The sequence below is a fragment of the Mesoplodon bidens genome, assembly GCF_964165515.1.
Source record: "Mesoplodon bidens genome assembly, chromosome: 15".
Classification (NCBI taxonomy): domain Eukaryota; kingdom Metazoa; phylum Chordata; class Mammalia; order Artiodactyla; family Ziphiidae; genus Mesoplodon; species Mesoplodon bidens.
In genome coordinates, this window is record NC_138171.1 from 29914197 (window position 1) to 29928017 (window position 13821).

Here is a 13821-nt window from a genome sequence, read left to right on the forward strand (position 1 = left end):
GTGGGGGGGTGGCTGGACGAGGGCAGTGCTGTGTCGAGGCTGTTCGTGTGCCCTTGCTAGCTGGAGTATTATATCTTTCTTTTTGTCCTTGAAGTCTCTGATCATGGGCTGAACTTTTCCATGCCACATCCCTGCTGCCCGCCCACCCAGCCACTGAGCAATGCCACCACCCAGCTGGCCTCTATTGTGTTTGCTGGGTTGGGGGGCGGGCAGTGTGGGATGTTGAGTGCTTTTGCTTTATTCTGGTGTACATTAGAGCAGCTAAAATGTTGGCTTATGGTTATAACGCCAGGTTCATTTTTATGGCAGGGAGGAGGGATGGAGTTCTTGACCCCAGTTGGGTTGACATGCCACGGTTCAGCCTGGGGGGCCAGCTGAGTTGAGCCCTTCAGGAGGCCCGGCTCAGCTATCTCAGACCCGTACTGTGTCCTGGTGAAGCCCTTCCCTGGGAGGGACTTCAGAGTCCCGGGGTGGCTCCCTGCCTTCCTGCAGGTGTTACTCTGGTAAAGAGGAGGTGCCCAACCCCAAGGACAATCAGAAAAGCCTGTTGTGTGCAGCGGGTTGCGGGGGTGGGGGTCCTTAATGATGGTGTGTCACTCCCAGGCTTAAGTTAACATCCCCTCCTCAGTCCTAGCAGCACGGCCCAGGGCCTAGATTTAACAGTTGTTTCCTCCCCTAAAATTCATCAGCACGTGTGGGTGAGGACAGGACCTCATCCCTTTGCTCCCCTCTTGTCTGTGAAGCCCAGCTGGGTGGTTTCCTCAGGAAGTGCCGGTGGTGGTGCTCAGCCTCCTCTGAGTTGTCTGCTTGGGGTGGGTGGTGTCCGGCTGGAACTCAGGTGTGGGGTGCTGGGGGGGGCCTGCCTACTCCTTGCCTGGTGATCCTGGACACAGCCCCACCTGCAGGAAACACACAGGCTACCGGGGTGGGGGCCCCAAAGAAGGATCACTTGCCACGTGGCACTTGGAGCAGGGCACCCCTCTGTGTCTGCTCCTCAGCTGCTTCCTCAGAGTCCTGTCCTGGATGCACAGTACATTTTCTGTCCCCTTTAAACTTTACCCATCCTGCAAGCAGCACCGTGAATGTGCTCATCCCACCCTACCAGCCACTGGGCTCTTCACTGGCCCCAAGCCCACTTTCCCTGCAGGTTCCTGGCAACATGGCAGAACAAAGGCCTCCTGGATCTTCCACGTTTCCCTGTTGAGCTACTGTGTGGAGTTGGAAGTAATAGCCCTTAGGTGGCACTCAACAAATCAGTCCCTTTTACCCCATTTCCCCTGGGATGGTTTCTCCCTCCTCAGGGCCCTCAGGTGGCCTTCAGAGGCTGGGGCAGGGCAGCATGGATGGAGGCGGTATGTAGAAGCATAGAAACAGGAGCTTTATTCTCTAATGTGCATGCATACAGCAAGTTCCTTACACAATCAAGGAAATGGTTTCTCTTTCAGGCTCTTTTATCAAAAGAAAATCCGTCCTGCTTAGTCCCACCCTGGGCAGAAGCTGCCCTGAGCAGAGTTCCGGACCCAAAGCAAAAGGCTAATGGGAAGAGGAGCAGACACACACCTTGGAGCCCCCTCAATGCCCAGACACCCTAGGCCAGTTGGGACAGCTGTGAGGGGGTGCAGCACAGAGCAGCACCCCAAGATACCCACACACAGCCACAGAGCCAGCCTGGGAAGACCCAGAAGGATGGGCGAATGGGGTGTGGCCAGGGCCTGGTAGTCAGGACCTCAGTGCTCAGCGTCCATGGCGTCCAGGTACTTGGCTTCAATGATTTGGGGCAGCAGGTTGTAGCTGAGGGGAGGGGGAACAGGCAGGAGGATAAGCATTGGGTCAGGGAGGAACAGGCTGAGGGTAGCCACTCCAGCCCACCGTCTCCCGCCCAGCCGAGTCCCTCCTGCCTGCTGGCCACCCTCCCGTACCGGATGGGGATCATGGCGATCATGATGAGGGGAAAGATCATCTTCATGTAGGGCAGGGTGCTCATGCCAAAGGCACAGAGCAGCAGCAGCTGCAGGACCTGCAGGCCTGTGAAGTAGTGGATCTTCCTCTGGGGCACCCTCCGGATGTAGTGGGTGGGTGGGTACGAGGTCTGTGGGTGGCAGGGACCAGGTGTGGGCAGGTCTGCAGCCATATCCCCCACCCCCACCCCCACCCCTCACTCTCAGGGTCAGACACTCACTTGGTCCTTGAGCAGCAGGACCATGCGTGCAAACAGCTGGTTGCCGTCGATGGAGGTGAGCGCGATGTAGAGAAAGAGGCCGTAGAGCACAGGCTTGGGGATCCACTGCAGCGGGAAGGGCAGCAGCAGGAGGGAGAAGCCCACCAGGATGCTGGCGCCCAGGCTGGTCAGCCGCGTCTCCTTCACACTCACAATCCTGTGAGGTTCCAGTGCACTGGGTCACCGCCGGCCTGGTCCACAGGGCCGTGTCCATCCCAGGTCACTGGGCTCTGTTACTTCTGAGCCCTTATCCCCTGGGCCATATCCTTCCTTAGGTCATATGTGGCCCAGGGCTACCCCCCACCTCAGGGTCCATGTGACTCTGGCCTCACGTCTCAAGGGGCCAGTTTCACACTCACGTCTCGTAAATGTGCCCATTCTCCACACGCTCTTCCACCATGGCTAGTGCCCGCACGTGCAACGGGGAGTGGGGGTAGGCAGCGTGGATCCAGGGCAGCCCAAACAGAGACAGCCCGGTGTTGATGATGGCGACGAGCAGGAGGTCCCAGTGGTAGGCAGTACCCTTCACCAGCCTGCAGCAGGCAGGGTCACATGTGGACAAAGCCCCATGGCCCCTGGAGGGCTGGGCACATGCTTACCCCTCCCTCCCCAGCCCTGCGAACCTGTTCTCCGGGGCATTAGCCAAGGCGGCCACCAGGTTCTGCTCGATGAAGAAGAGCATGGAGAGGAGGAAGCCGAGGCCCATGGCGCCGCTGACGGCCACCAGGGATAGCGAGTGCATCTCGGCCATCTCGAACAGGCTCTTGCTTGGGTTGTATCGGAACTTGCCCACTGCAGCCGGGTACAGGCCCCTGCTCAAGCCTTCCTCCCCCACAGAGCGACCCACCCCACCCCACCCCACCCCACGCCTAGTCCCAACTCACTCTTAATCTCCTGGAAGCCGTAGGAAGAGATGAGGGAGAAGGTGAGCACTGAGATGGGCAAGGCACAGTCTGACAGGATCTCACGCATGTAGGGGTGCAGGTAGGGGCTAGGGAGGCAGGTGGGTGTCAGCGTGGCCTGCGGCTTGTGCTCCCTTGCCCTCACCCTGAGGGGGCACTCCTCACCTCTTCTTGAACTGGTAGAGGGTGTAGCTCAGCCAGAGTGTCCCCAGCATGATGAGGAGGCTGAGCACAGCCGTGTCCCGGGCCAGGGGCTCGGGGCCCTGGCTGCCCACTGAAGTCAGCTCTGGTGGGCTGGCCAGGAGGCTGGTGTTGAGGGCAGCGTGGAGGCTGCTGTTGAGGCTGGGGCTGAGGCCCAGCAGGCTCACCGGGGAAGACCTATCTTCGTAGTAGTTCCCGGGGTTGTGGCCACAGTAGTACTTCTGGAAGACTATGGACACAGGCCAACAGGACTCAGCCATCTGGGTTCTGGGAGCCTGGGGGCCCAGCAGCTTCCTCCTGGATGTGGGGGTGAAGGAGCCCCGAGGGGAGGAAGGGATTCTGGGGGGAGGAGGGGAGAGAGCTGGCCTTCTGTCAGCCAGGACCCCTTGACCTGCCTGTCTACCCACCACTCCACACCCTGCCCTCATCCATTTCTGACAGCGAATCCTGCTTGGCCCAGTGCCTCTGATCCTGCCTAGGGCAGCTCTATCACCCTCTAGCACGTGGGCCTGCTGCTCTTTGCTAGTCATGGCTCCCAGAGCACCCTGGGCCATGGAAGCAACCTTAACGCTTGCATGCTTCTTGGCTGCTCTGGGCACAGTTCCATAGCCCCCCGTCTCAACTCAGCTTCCCCTGCAGGAGGTGGCCACCGGCAATACACTCACTTTTGACCATGCCCTTGACAGCATCCAGCACGAATGTGATGGAAATGAACAAAGCAATGATCTCCTCCGTTGACCTGCCAGCAGGGGATATGCCTCATAAGACGGGGTGAGTTGTTAGTAGTGGGGAACCTTCCCCGAGCCTCAGCATGGCCCCCTACCTCCTGCCATGAAGAGGACCAGGGTCCCAGGCTTTCCCCTTGGAGCAGTGATATGGTGGGGGCACCCCATCTGCTCTAGGGTTAACAGGGCCTCAGAGGCTGGCATGGAGGCTGACCCAGGCCCCTGGCCTTGGTCTCCCTCCTGCTTGCGAGTCCCAGAAGCTTAGGGAAGGGCCCTGTCACCTCTTGAAGAGACTCATGACCAGGCTGAGGTTGAAGAGGGCATAAAGCGCGAGGAAGAAACTGTTCCACAGGCCTGTCCATGCGTAGAAGGTACTGAAGTCCAGATCGTAGTCATCACAGATGCCACGGATCACTGCAGGCGGTGGGACAGGAGTGAGCAGTCAGGGCCAGGCTGGGACCAGCGACCTCAGGAAGCATCTCCCCGCTGCCGCCCCCACTGCACCGTGGATGTAGAGGGCCAGGGGTGCGGTCGTCAGCAGCACCACCAGTGGCTGCCCGGAGAAGAGTGCGTACAAGAGGCCTCCAATGCTCTGCCCAGCTATAGTCTTCTGTACATCTGAGGATGCGGGGCAGTCAGGGGGGAACCGTGGCCCTGGGCTCCACCCGGCATGCCCCACCAGGCTCCAACCCCTCACCAATGGCCCCATTCGTGTTCTCATCGTTGAGGGACCCAAAAGCGATCGTGGGCAGGAGGCAGGCGAAGTAGAGGAACAGGGTGGTGGTGATGTATTTGCCCACAGCTTTGTTTTTCCCGATCATGCCTAGGAATGGGGGACAGGGCGGAGGGTGTGTTGGGGATACAGGACAAGCCTGGGGCCTGAGCTACAGGCCGAGCTCCAGGAGGGCCATGGGCCACTTACCATCAGTGAAGTCCAGTGGGTACACAGGGAATCTGCGGGCGATGTCCTCCCGGATGCCCCTCCCCATGGGGAGAAAGTCCTTGTGCCGTGGGGGCTGGGAAGAGGACACGCGCCCATCAGCCCTGTGTCCCTGCCCCGTGCTGCCCGCCCAGGCCACCTCTGCCCTGCACCTGCGGGGGTCTGTGGGTGCAGATGGAGCTCATGCTGTAGTCCTTCATGCTGATGCTCGGACAGTGGCTCATTACGGTGAGCAGCTGTCTCTGATGTACCAGGGCCTCCTTGAATTCCTCCTCCGTGCGGGTCTTCAGGAGCTTCTGGCGGAAGGTGATGTCTAAGAACATGGTGGCAAACGTGCGTCCCACCTCCGTCGCAGTTTTGGTGCTTTTCTGGGGATGGGGCAAGAGAATCACATCTGTAGCCACTGTAGAGCGAAGGGTGCCCAACCCCGGCCTGGCCACTCACGGACAGACATTCCCAAGCACGTGGCGGGTGCTCTCCCCATGACCTGGGTGTAGTCCCCCAAAGTTCAAGCATAGTGGACTCTGCCACGATTTCCACCAGGTTAGCAGATCACTAGAACTACCATCAACCTAGTATTTTTTTTTTAATAAACTCAGGTATTAAATCTGTGTAATTGTGGATAATGAAATCATGATGATGGAGAAAAATGTTCACCCAGCTACTTTTCACTGGTGGCATTTGCACGGTCGGCTGGTTTATGATTTTCAGAGGGGTTCCAGGCCCATCCAGCCTTGTGCCTCTTGCCTGGCCAAGCTCAACCCTGTCCATGAACTCAGTGTTCAACCTCCATCCCAGCAGCCTGTCTCACCTCCCCATCCTAGGTCCCCTGGGAGCAGCATCCACCCCTCCATGCTGCCCAAAGCTACAGTCCCAGGGCTGCACTGTGCACACTGTGCTTTCTGGTAGCTTTAGAACAGGCTTGTTCCCCCCGAGGAGGAGCCAGGTGTCAGGATGGCTGGCCTGTCTCAAGGCACCAGTCTAGCCACTCAATCCTAGGGATTTTCTTCCTTCCAGCTGTTCTGGCCACCTTGTCAGCTGTCACTCCCTCTGACCCATGAACTGCCCACTGCCCTAAATGCCCTTCCTCTCTCCCCAGCACAGTAACATCTGGAGAGATTCACAGCATGTCTATGAAAGCCCTGGGAGGGACGATCCCATTAGCACCCCCTTTGCTTAGAGAAAGCCTGGAGAGGGGCCATCCGAAGCTCTGAGTCTACACCAGAGGCAGGGGCAGAGTCATCAAGAAGCCAATGGAATCTTAAGCATTAAGGCCCTTCCCAGGCCTGGGGAGGGGCCCTAGCCATTTTCTATTAATGATTTTAAAATCCTTTTCCATAAAAGAAGATTCCCCAAATTGTATAAGTCTCAGCCCCCACAAAAGCGAGATGCCCCTGGCCGGGGCGTAAATACCCCAGGAAGGAGTGGGGATCTTTGGTCAACAAATCATAGCCAACTAGAAGAGTTAGGGTTGGGCAGGCCAAAGAAAGGCCCCTATATTTGAATAGTAATAATCTTAAAAAGTATCTCTTTTCAGTCAGGGAAGAAATACAACCTTTTGGGCAACTTCTGGGGAAATTAGGGCTTGATAAAGACCTAACAAGTATGCTTCAGATGAACCCCAGTAGGGTGGAGATGAACAGAGAGGGTGAGAATGTGGCCTTCAGAGGCCAGGACTGTGGTGCCTCCAGCACTGGGAGAGATGCCCCCAAGAAGAGGGCAGGGTAACCTGGAACCCTCCTTCCTGGGAAACAGAGCAGCCACCCGAAACCCCTCCTCACCATCTTGGGTGGGGCCAGCACCAGGATGACAAACCGCACCTCACAGGAATTCTCCCCCCAGTTCTGCGGGCGAACCAGGCGGCTGATGCACACGTGCCGCTTCAGCAGGGCCTTGGAGGTACAGCTGGCAGGGACAGAGAGGGCACACAGCACACAGTTGCCACCCTTGGGAGCTGGGGCTCCCCCCTCCCCGAGCCCCCAACCATGACCCCGGTGACCTCTGTTAGGGAGGAAAAAAAAGACCAAATGGGATGGATTCCTCACTCTCTCTCCCCGCAAACTGAGCGGGCCAGCCTCCACAGGGACTGGATGCCTGGCTCCAAGGTGACGTGGGGAGGCCAGTTGTGGCGGCCTGGCAACTCACATGATGCAGAGCCACGACTGCTGGTATTGCACCCCCGTTACTGTGGCAGTGACCCCTTGGATGGTATCTGACAGTAGGTGAACTGCTGACAGAGTGGAAGGAACAGGAGGGTCAGATGGCCCCACCTCCCTGACCTCTCGCCCAGGCAGAGGGACAGCCCTTACCTTTACCCTCCATGGGGGCCCCGGCATCAGTGAAAAGCATGGCCATGAGCAGGTCCAAGTTGCAGTCGGGCTCGATGTTCTGGGAGTCTTGGGCTAAGCGGCACAGCATGGCCCGTAGCACATCGTCCAGGGAGGTGGCTGTCTCGTTCAGGATGATGCTGGCCCGTGCCAAGAAGTCGTCTAGGTCCCGGTGCGCTCGGATCTCTTCCTCAAAGTTCTTTAGCTTCAGGTACTGTGGGGACCCCATACACAGAACCACACAGGCCCATAAATAAGAAAGACCTCCTGTCGCTGTCTGGGTCCTTCCTCTGTGGTGGTCCCCGGCTGACCCTGCCCACCAGGACCCGACACCCCCTTCCCGGAGAGAAGACCAGCGTGGTTGGCCCCAGCAGCCAGGCCCTGGGCTAGCATGAGATCCAGCATCGGTGTGAGCTCTCTCAGGGAAGCAACCACCTCCACCCCCAGCTAGTGGTCCAGAACCAAATGTCTCCCATCCGGTCAATGGGCCACTCACCTTGCGGGAGATGTGTAGGAGCCCGTAGCCGCCAGGCGATTCACTCTCTGCTGGAGGAAAGCGGGAGGGCTCAGGGGGCGGCCCCAGCCCTTCAGGTCTCTCTTGGTGGAGCAGGGCCATATCTGCCCAGTCCCCAGTCCCCTGCGTGCCTCCCCCGACCCATCCCTGCTACAACCCCCATACCGGACTGGGTGGGCTGCACCTCGAGGTTGACGTTGACAAAGAAACGGATGCTCTCGCCAGACACAATGGAGGAGTTGACCGTGTCGAAGGCCTCATCCCCCAGGCTCTCCTCACGGGTTTCAGAGGCATCATCCGTGTCACGCTTGAGGTAGCCTGGAGCCCCAACCACCACCAAGAGAGACCCCCCAAGAGGGCCTGGCTACACACAGGACAAAGGGGCTCCAAGCCAAAGGAGCGGGGGCCCCTGGGCTGTCCCACTTGGTGCAATCTCGGTGAGTGGTAAGGGAGGCCTCTAGCAGGCTAGGAAGGAAACCTCAGCTAGGCCCAATATCTGGTCCTGGCCCAGCCCCCTGAGTACGGCAGCCAGCTGGCACCCCCCACCCAATGGTTTTCTCCAACATTCTTCAGCAGCGGGAACCCTGCACTGTTCTGTGCCACACATATCCTTTAGCTAGAGAAAGAACATGTTCATTCCACAGACACTGAGCCAGGCATATGGTACAATGATGTAGTTAAGACTGACTGGCCCCTGCCTTCTCAGAACCTCCAGGTTGTGGGACCTGGACCTGTCTGGCTCCCCAGAAGCAACTCAAGGAAAGCCAGAGCCCTGCAGTATCCGGACCTCAATGGCACAGGGAAGGCATGTGGGGCAAAGCATCAAGGCTGAGAGACCTTAGTCCAACATGAGACAAGGCCCAGGAAGCAAGAGAGCCAGAAAAACAGAGCCAGAGACAGAGGTGAGAGGACCCCAGAGGAGGCCTCATCTCAGGCCTCCACCCATGGTGGGCAAGGGGCCTGTTATGGCACCTTGGGACTCCAGAGCACAGAGCCTGCTGTCCCTTTCTTTTGGTCTGCCTCTCAGTTCCTGCAACTGCCCCCCAACACAGGCCCCCTCCTATAGGAAGCCTTCCTGACGACATGCAAAAGTTCCAATCTGCCCTGAGTCCTGCTGGGGCTCCCCACAGCCTCTGGGATGACAGCCTGAGCCAGCCCTGCTACCCCTGGCCCCTCAGGCCCAGTCCCACACCGCCCACCTCAATCTCTCACTCCTCAGGCCAGGCGGCTAGCACCCCAGGCATGCCAGCTCCTGTCCTCCAAGCTGAGGGCTTCCCTCCCTGGAGGGCCTTCTTCAAGGCTTGACGACCCTTTCTCCTCTGGCAGGGCCCTCTCTGCCTTACTCTTGGTCCAGCTGACACCTCTTCCTCACTGTCCTGTGAGTCCCCTGTGGTCCACCACTTGTGATTCACCCAGGAGCCCTTGTAGCTGAGACCCCACCAATGCCTGAAAAACACCTGTGCAGGAACAGGGACGGGTCAGCAGCACGCCTCCACCTGCCAGGCAGTGACTCACCCTGACTCACGTCCACTCCCTCCCACTGGTTTCCTCTGCACATCCCAGGCCCTGTTCCCCCAATGTCCTGTGCTCAGCCTGGGCCCTTTCTGGGTAGGAGGCACTAGGCCTCCCCTGTCAAGGCCCTCATGGACTGGTGACCCCTAACTCCAGGTCTGCACTGCACCCAGAGCCCAGAGAAGAACTATTATTCAAAAGATGTCATTCCCCCATTTGTCATGGAGTTCATGTCCATGAAAAACACCTTCCTCCCCAATTCTAGACCTGCTTTGCTTAGAATGCTTGGTTCCCCAGCCCCAACCTATCCCAACCTCCTTTCTGTCACCCCCACCAGCACCCACTGTTCCCCAGCATGCTTCTCACACTGTCCCTCTTCTCCACTATCCTGGGCTCTATCTAGGACCTACCCAGCAGACACTACCAGCTCCCTGCAAGGCTCCTGGGATGCCATGCGTGCCCTATCTCCACCCTATAGCCCAATCACATACCTAACCTGCCCACCAGCAGCCTGGCACATGCAGTCACCATGCCCTGGGGACATCACCACTGTGTCCAAGCACTGTCCCACTAAACACCCCTCTGAGGCCAGCTCCCGAATCTGGGCTCAGGAGAGGCAGCACAGAGCCAGCCCAGAGATATGGGGAGGGAGAGAGCTAGGCTGGTGCAAGCAGGGAAAGCTGAGGTGCAGAGAGGTTACAATTCTTTAGAGGGGCAATGGCAGCCCCTCCCTCACAGGGCTGGGCGGGGTCTGAGGAATGTGGGCACACACAACACTTAGCCTAAAAGCTGGTCAGACAACCAGAGCATTGTAACAGCAAAACCATGGGCTATCAGATGGTCCACATAGTGCAGGATGGGAGCAGCCTGCCCTCCCAGGACCACAGGACAACCAGAGATCTGCCAGAGCCCAGGGCAGTTATCAGCTGCCCCTCTGACCACATCACAACTTTCTGGAGGGTAGAATCCAAAGGCATCCCAGCACCAGCAGAGGACCATGAGTACCCAGGTGGATGGACTAGGTCCCCTAGAGACTTTTGACCAAGGAGCTCTCTCTATACACACACCCATACCTGAAATGTACTCACCGGCATCCTCAAAGTATCCATTCTGCGACATGATAGAAGAGTTTTCTGCAAGGCAAGGCAAAGAATTGTCACCAGCTCCATGCACCAGCCCCGGACAGTCTTCAGGGCACATCTGCTGCCCACCCCACACCAACCCTGCTGAGTCTTTCTTACCCTTCCCAGAGACCCTGGGAGAAAAAGGAGCAGGGGACAGTACAAGACAGGGGCTCCTTGAGGAGCCAGAGGAAGCCAGGCCTGTTATTCTTCAGCCCATCTGCTAGGGGCTGCCCAGGTGGGAAAGGACCGAGGCAGACAGGGAGATGCTCTCAGCATGTTTTCTCCAGGAGTAATTAAGAGTACCCAGTGAAGGAAAGAAGGATTCGCTGGTTGCAGGACTCGGGAGGGAGGAGACTCGCCTGGCCACCTTCCCTGTGGAAGCCGGCCTCCCTCTCTCAAGCCTTCGCTGCCAAGCCCAGTAACTGGGCTGGGGTTCTTCCAGCACTTTTCGGCCCTCACTCTCACGTCGGTCCCTGATGCCATCAACACCCATCACACGGGCAGTTGCCCCCAACCTCACGCGCCAGGGGTCACACGGGGGCGACCCGGCAACGGCCTCCTGCCCTCAGCACCACCCACTTTCTCCTGGGAGGCGGAGCCGTTGGTCCTCTTGGGAGATGCCGCGGGGTGGGGGGCGGGGGGGGGGGAAGAGAGCTGTCCGTGCTCTCAGCGCCGGGCCCCGGATGGATGGTCCGGGCTGTTTGTGCCTCGCTTTGCGAGGAAGGAAGCGACAGGAAGGGCCGCGTGCACGAGAGGAAAGCGCCTCCAGACTCGGAGACCCTGGGGGTCGGGGGGCAGGATGCGGACGGACTCCCGGGGCGGGAGCCCGGGCGGCATCAGAAGGGAGGGGCGGGGTCAGTAAAGCTAGCACCAGAGGCTGCAGGGATGGACAAAGGACGAGAATGACGAGGGTATGGAAGGGTGGGGATGCTACTCCCATGCGGGGCGGTTCAAGTGCCACGTAAATAGATGGTAGTACAAACCCCGGGCTGGCCCTCAGGTGTCAGCTGCGGCCGCGCTGGGGACAGTCAGAGGCCCAAGGATCCCTAAGAGTGGGCAGGCTGCCGCGCAGCGCCAGGGGCGGGAAGGTGTCGGGTAGAACGTAAAATGAGGCTTTCCGAGGTGGCTGCACGCCCGGCTGCGAAGACCCTGGCGCTCCAGGTGCTAGGGACCCCGCAACTCCGCCCCGCCATTTGCAAGCCCCCCACTCCTCCACAAACTACCTCGTAGGTTCAAAAACTGTTAAGAGTTTCAAAACGGCATTAAGTCAAGCGCGCAGTGCCCACGAAGTCGTCCTGGGCTTCCCCCAGCCACCCGCATACCCACCCGGGCTCCCACTCCCTCGAGGCTGAACTCACCCAGGGCACCCCCGGTCACCCCCGTCCCAGTTGGGAAGCCCCCACGACCCTCTCGCCCACCACGCCGGAGACCGGTGCAGGCCGGCGGCGTCCGCATTCCCCCCAGCGCCTCGACGGCTCCGCGTCCCAGCTTAGCACGCCTCTGCGACGGAGATCGGACGGCCTTCCAGCCGCAGGCACCCACCGCATGGCAAGAGATGGAACACGCGCCTGGTGGCCGCGGCCATGGCCCCAGCGATCAGCCGCGGGACGGCTGCACACCAGCGCGCACGCCCTGGCTCCTCACCAGGTGCCGCGGGACCCCAACCTCGGCGTCCAGGGCGGGCCTGCGGCTGGAGCCGGAGACACAAGCCTGCGCCGCGCCTGGGTCCTAATGCCGCGCCGACGGTCCTCCCCAGCGCTGCCCGGGCGGGGTCCCGTCCGCCCGCCCCGCGCCCTCACCCGCGCTCCTGTTCAGCCCGGGCGGGCTACTCCCGGGAGCCCGCGGCGACTTAGCCAGAACGCGTAGACTGGGCTTCTTCGGGCCCGCACAGTGAGCGTTAGTGGCTGAGCGGGGCTGCGAAGTTTCTGGGAAGAAGCTCGGTGAGCTCGGAGACCCTCGGAGTTGAGACAGTGAGGCGGGTGTGGGTAGGGCCTCCCTGCAGTCGGCTTTAAGCACTTGGCCGGGCCCCCTCACCCCCTCCTCTAGGCAGGGGACCTCCGCTGGGCCCAGCCCTCCTGGGCCCCGCCCCCTCCATTCATCCCGGCTGCTCGAGCGGTAAATCCTCCTAGTCCTCCTCCAGGAAGCGCGCCCCGACTAACTACACGGGCCGGCGCGCGTTCTCTGGGCTACGCCCTGCCCCGCGGAGCCCGCTGCCCTCCCGACTCGGCGGCGTCGGGTTTACTGGCAGCGCGCCTCGCGGTTTCTCTCCCGGCCTCGTTGCGCCCTCGGCCTTCTCTTCGGTCAAGGTCTTGGCTTGCGGCTTTTTTCCTTCTCAAGATGGCACCGCCGCCCGGTTTTCCTTCCCGGACACGAGGGAGCCCGGCCCGGGAACGCGCCTTCTCCGGCGCCTGGTCCTCTGCAAGCAGAGTATGTGTTCGGGAGGATGGGTGCGGGGTGGGGCGCGAGCTCTCTTGTGTAGGGAGGCGGTGATGCGCGCGGCCAGGCAAATCCAGCCCATGCGGTGAACCCCTGATCTGACCCTTGGTGGCTTCTCAACGAAGGATCACACAGCCCTCAGGCCCCGGACTGACCCAGGAACTCTCCCCATAACAAAGTGTTAACCCCCCATTCCTTCCACACTGGCCACCAGCCCTAGGAGTAGCAGCAATCCCCCCATCTGACCTCCTGCTGGAAAGTTCTCCGCCTCTGTCCCCCAGGCATGGAAGAGGGCAGGCGAAGCAAGCCCAGGGTGAGCCCACCTCTACGGCGGGGGCTTCCCTGCGGCCCCCAAGGGTTCCTGGTGCGTTGGGGCAGTCCCATGCATAGATGGGGTGAGGCTGACCTGGTTTCCCCTCCCAGCGAGATAAGAGAGCATTAGGAGCAAAACTTCATGGGGTGCCCTCCTTGGCAGATGAAGGCCTGGGGGTCAGGATGGCCCTGAGCACCCTGCTCCCTACTACTGCAGAAGATGCTGCAGAAGAGACCTGCGGGACTCTGACCACGACTGACTCGGGGCTGGCCACATGCTCCTCTGGTTGTGGTGAGCAGAGCTTGGGTGGAGACATGGGGTCTCCTCCATTCATGGGTATCCCCTCCACTCAGCCTAGGGACCGTCTCTAGGTCACCGTTTAGGTAGACCCGCAGCCCATGGCACAGACTCCCCCAGACAGCAGGGTGGGGGATGGAGATTTGAAGGGGAGCTGAAGACAGGCAGGCTGATTGCCCAGGAAGCAAAGTTCCATGTGGGAGGTGTAGGGGCTGGACCCCTGAAAAAACACCCATTTTGCCCTCAGCCCCTCTCATCTCAGAAAGCCTAGGCCTCTACATCTGCCTCCCCATGTCATCAGCAGCTCCCAAA

At 60.0% G+C, this 13821-nt stretch overlaps 1 protein-coding gene across 2 annotated transcripts; it reads right to left on the minus strand.

Annotated features, from left to right (window-relative positions):
- Positions 1–29: 29 nt before the first annotated feature.
- SLC4A11 (solute carrier family 4 member 11) lies at positions 30–10494 on the minus strand. 2 transcript variants are annotated; one of them, XM_081256295.1, is made up of 19 exons: positions 10428–10472; positions 7993–8145; positions 7810–7856; positions 7296–7527; positions 7132–7213; positions 6768–6891; positions 5139–5354; positions 4969–5062; positions 4744–4869; positions 4551–4664; positions 4328–4460; positions 3987–4060; positions 3286–3550; positions 3103–3209; positions 2842–3010; positions 2578–2751; positions 2180–2375; positions 1920–2089; positions 1598–1791 (listed from the first exon to the last, which is right to left on the minus strand). In XM_081256295.1, the coding sequence occupies exons 1-19, from the start codon at positions 10456–10458 to the stop codon at positions 1728–1730; spliced, it is 2571 nt and encodes an 856-aa protein (XP_081112421.1). In that variant the 5' UTR covers positions 10459–10472; the 3' UTR covers positions 1598–1727. The 2 variants fall into 2 exon arrangements, with proteins under 2 accessions (XP_081112420.1, XP_081112421.1); XM_081256294.1 differs by having other exon boundaries at positions 30–2089; positions 7132–7216; positions 7296–7856; positions 10428–10494.
- Positions 10495–13821: the final 3327 nt, after the last annotated feature.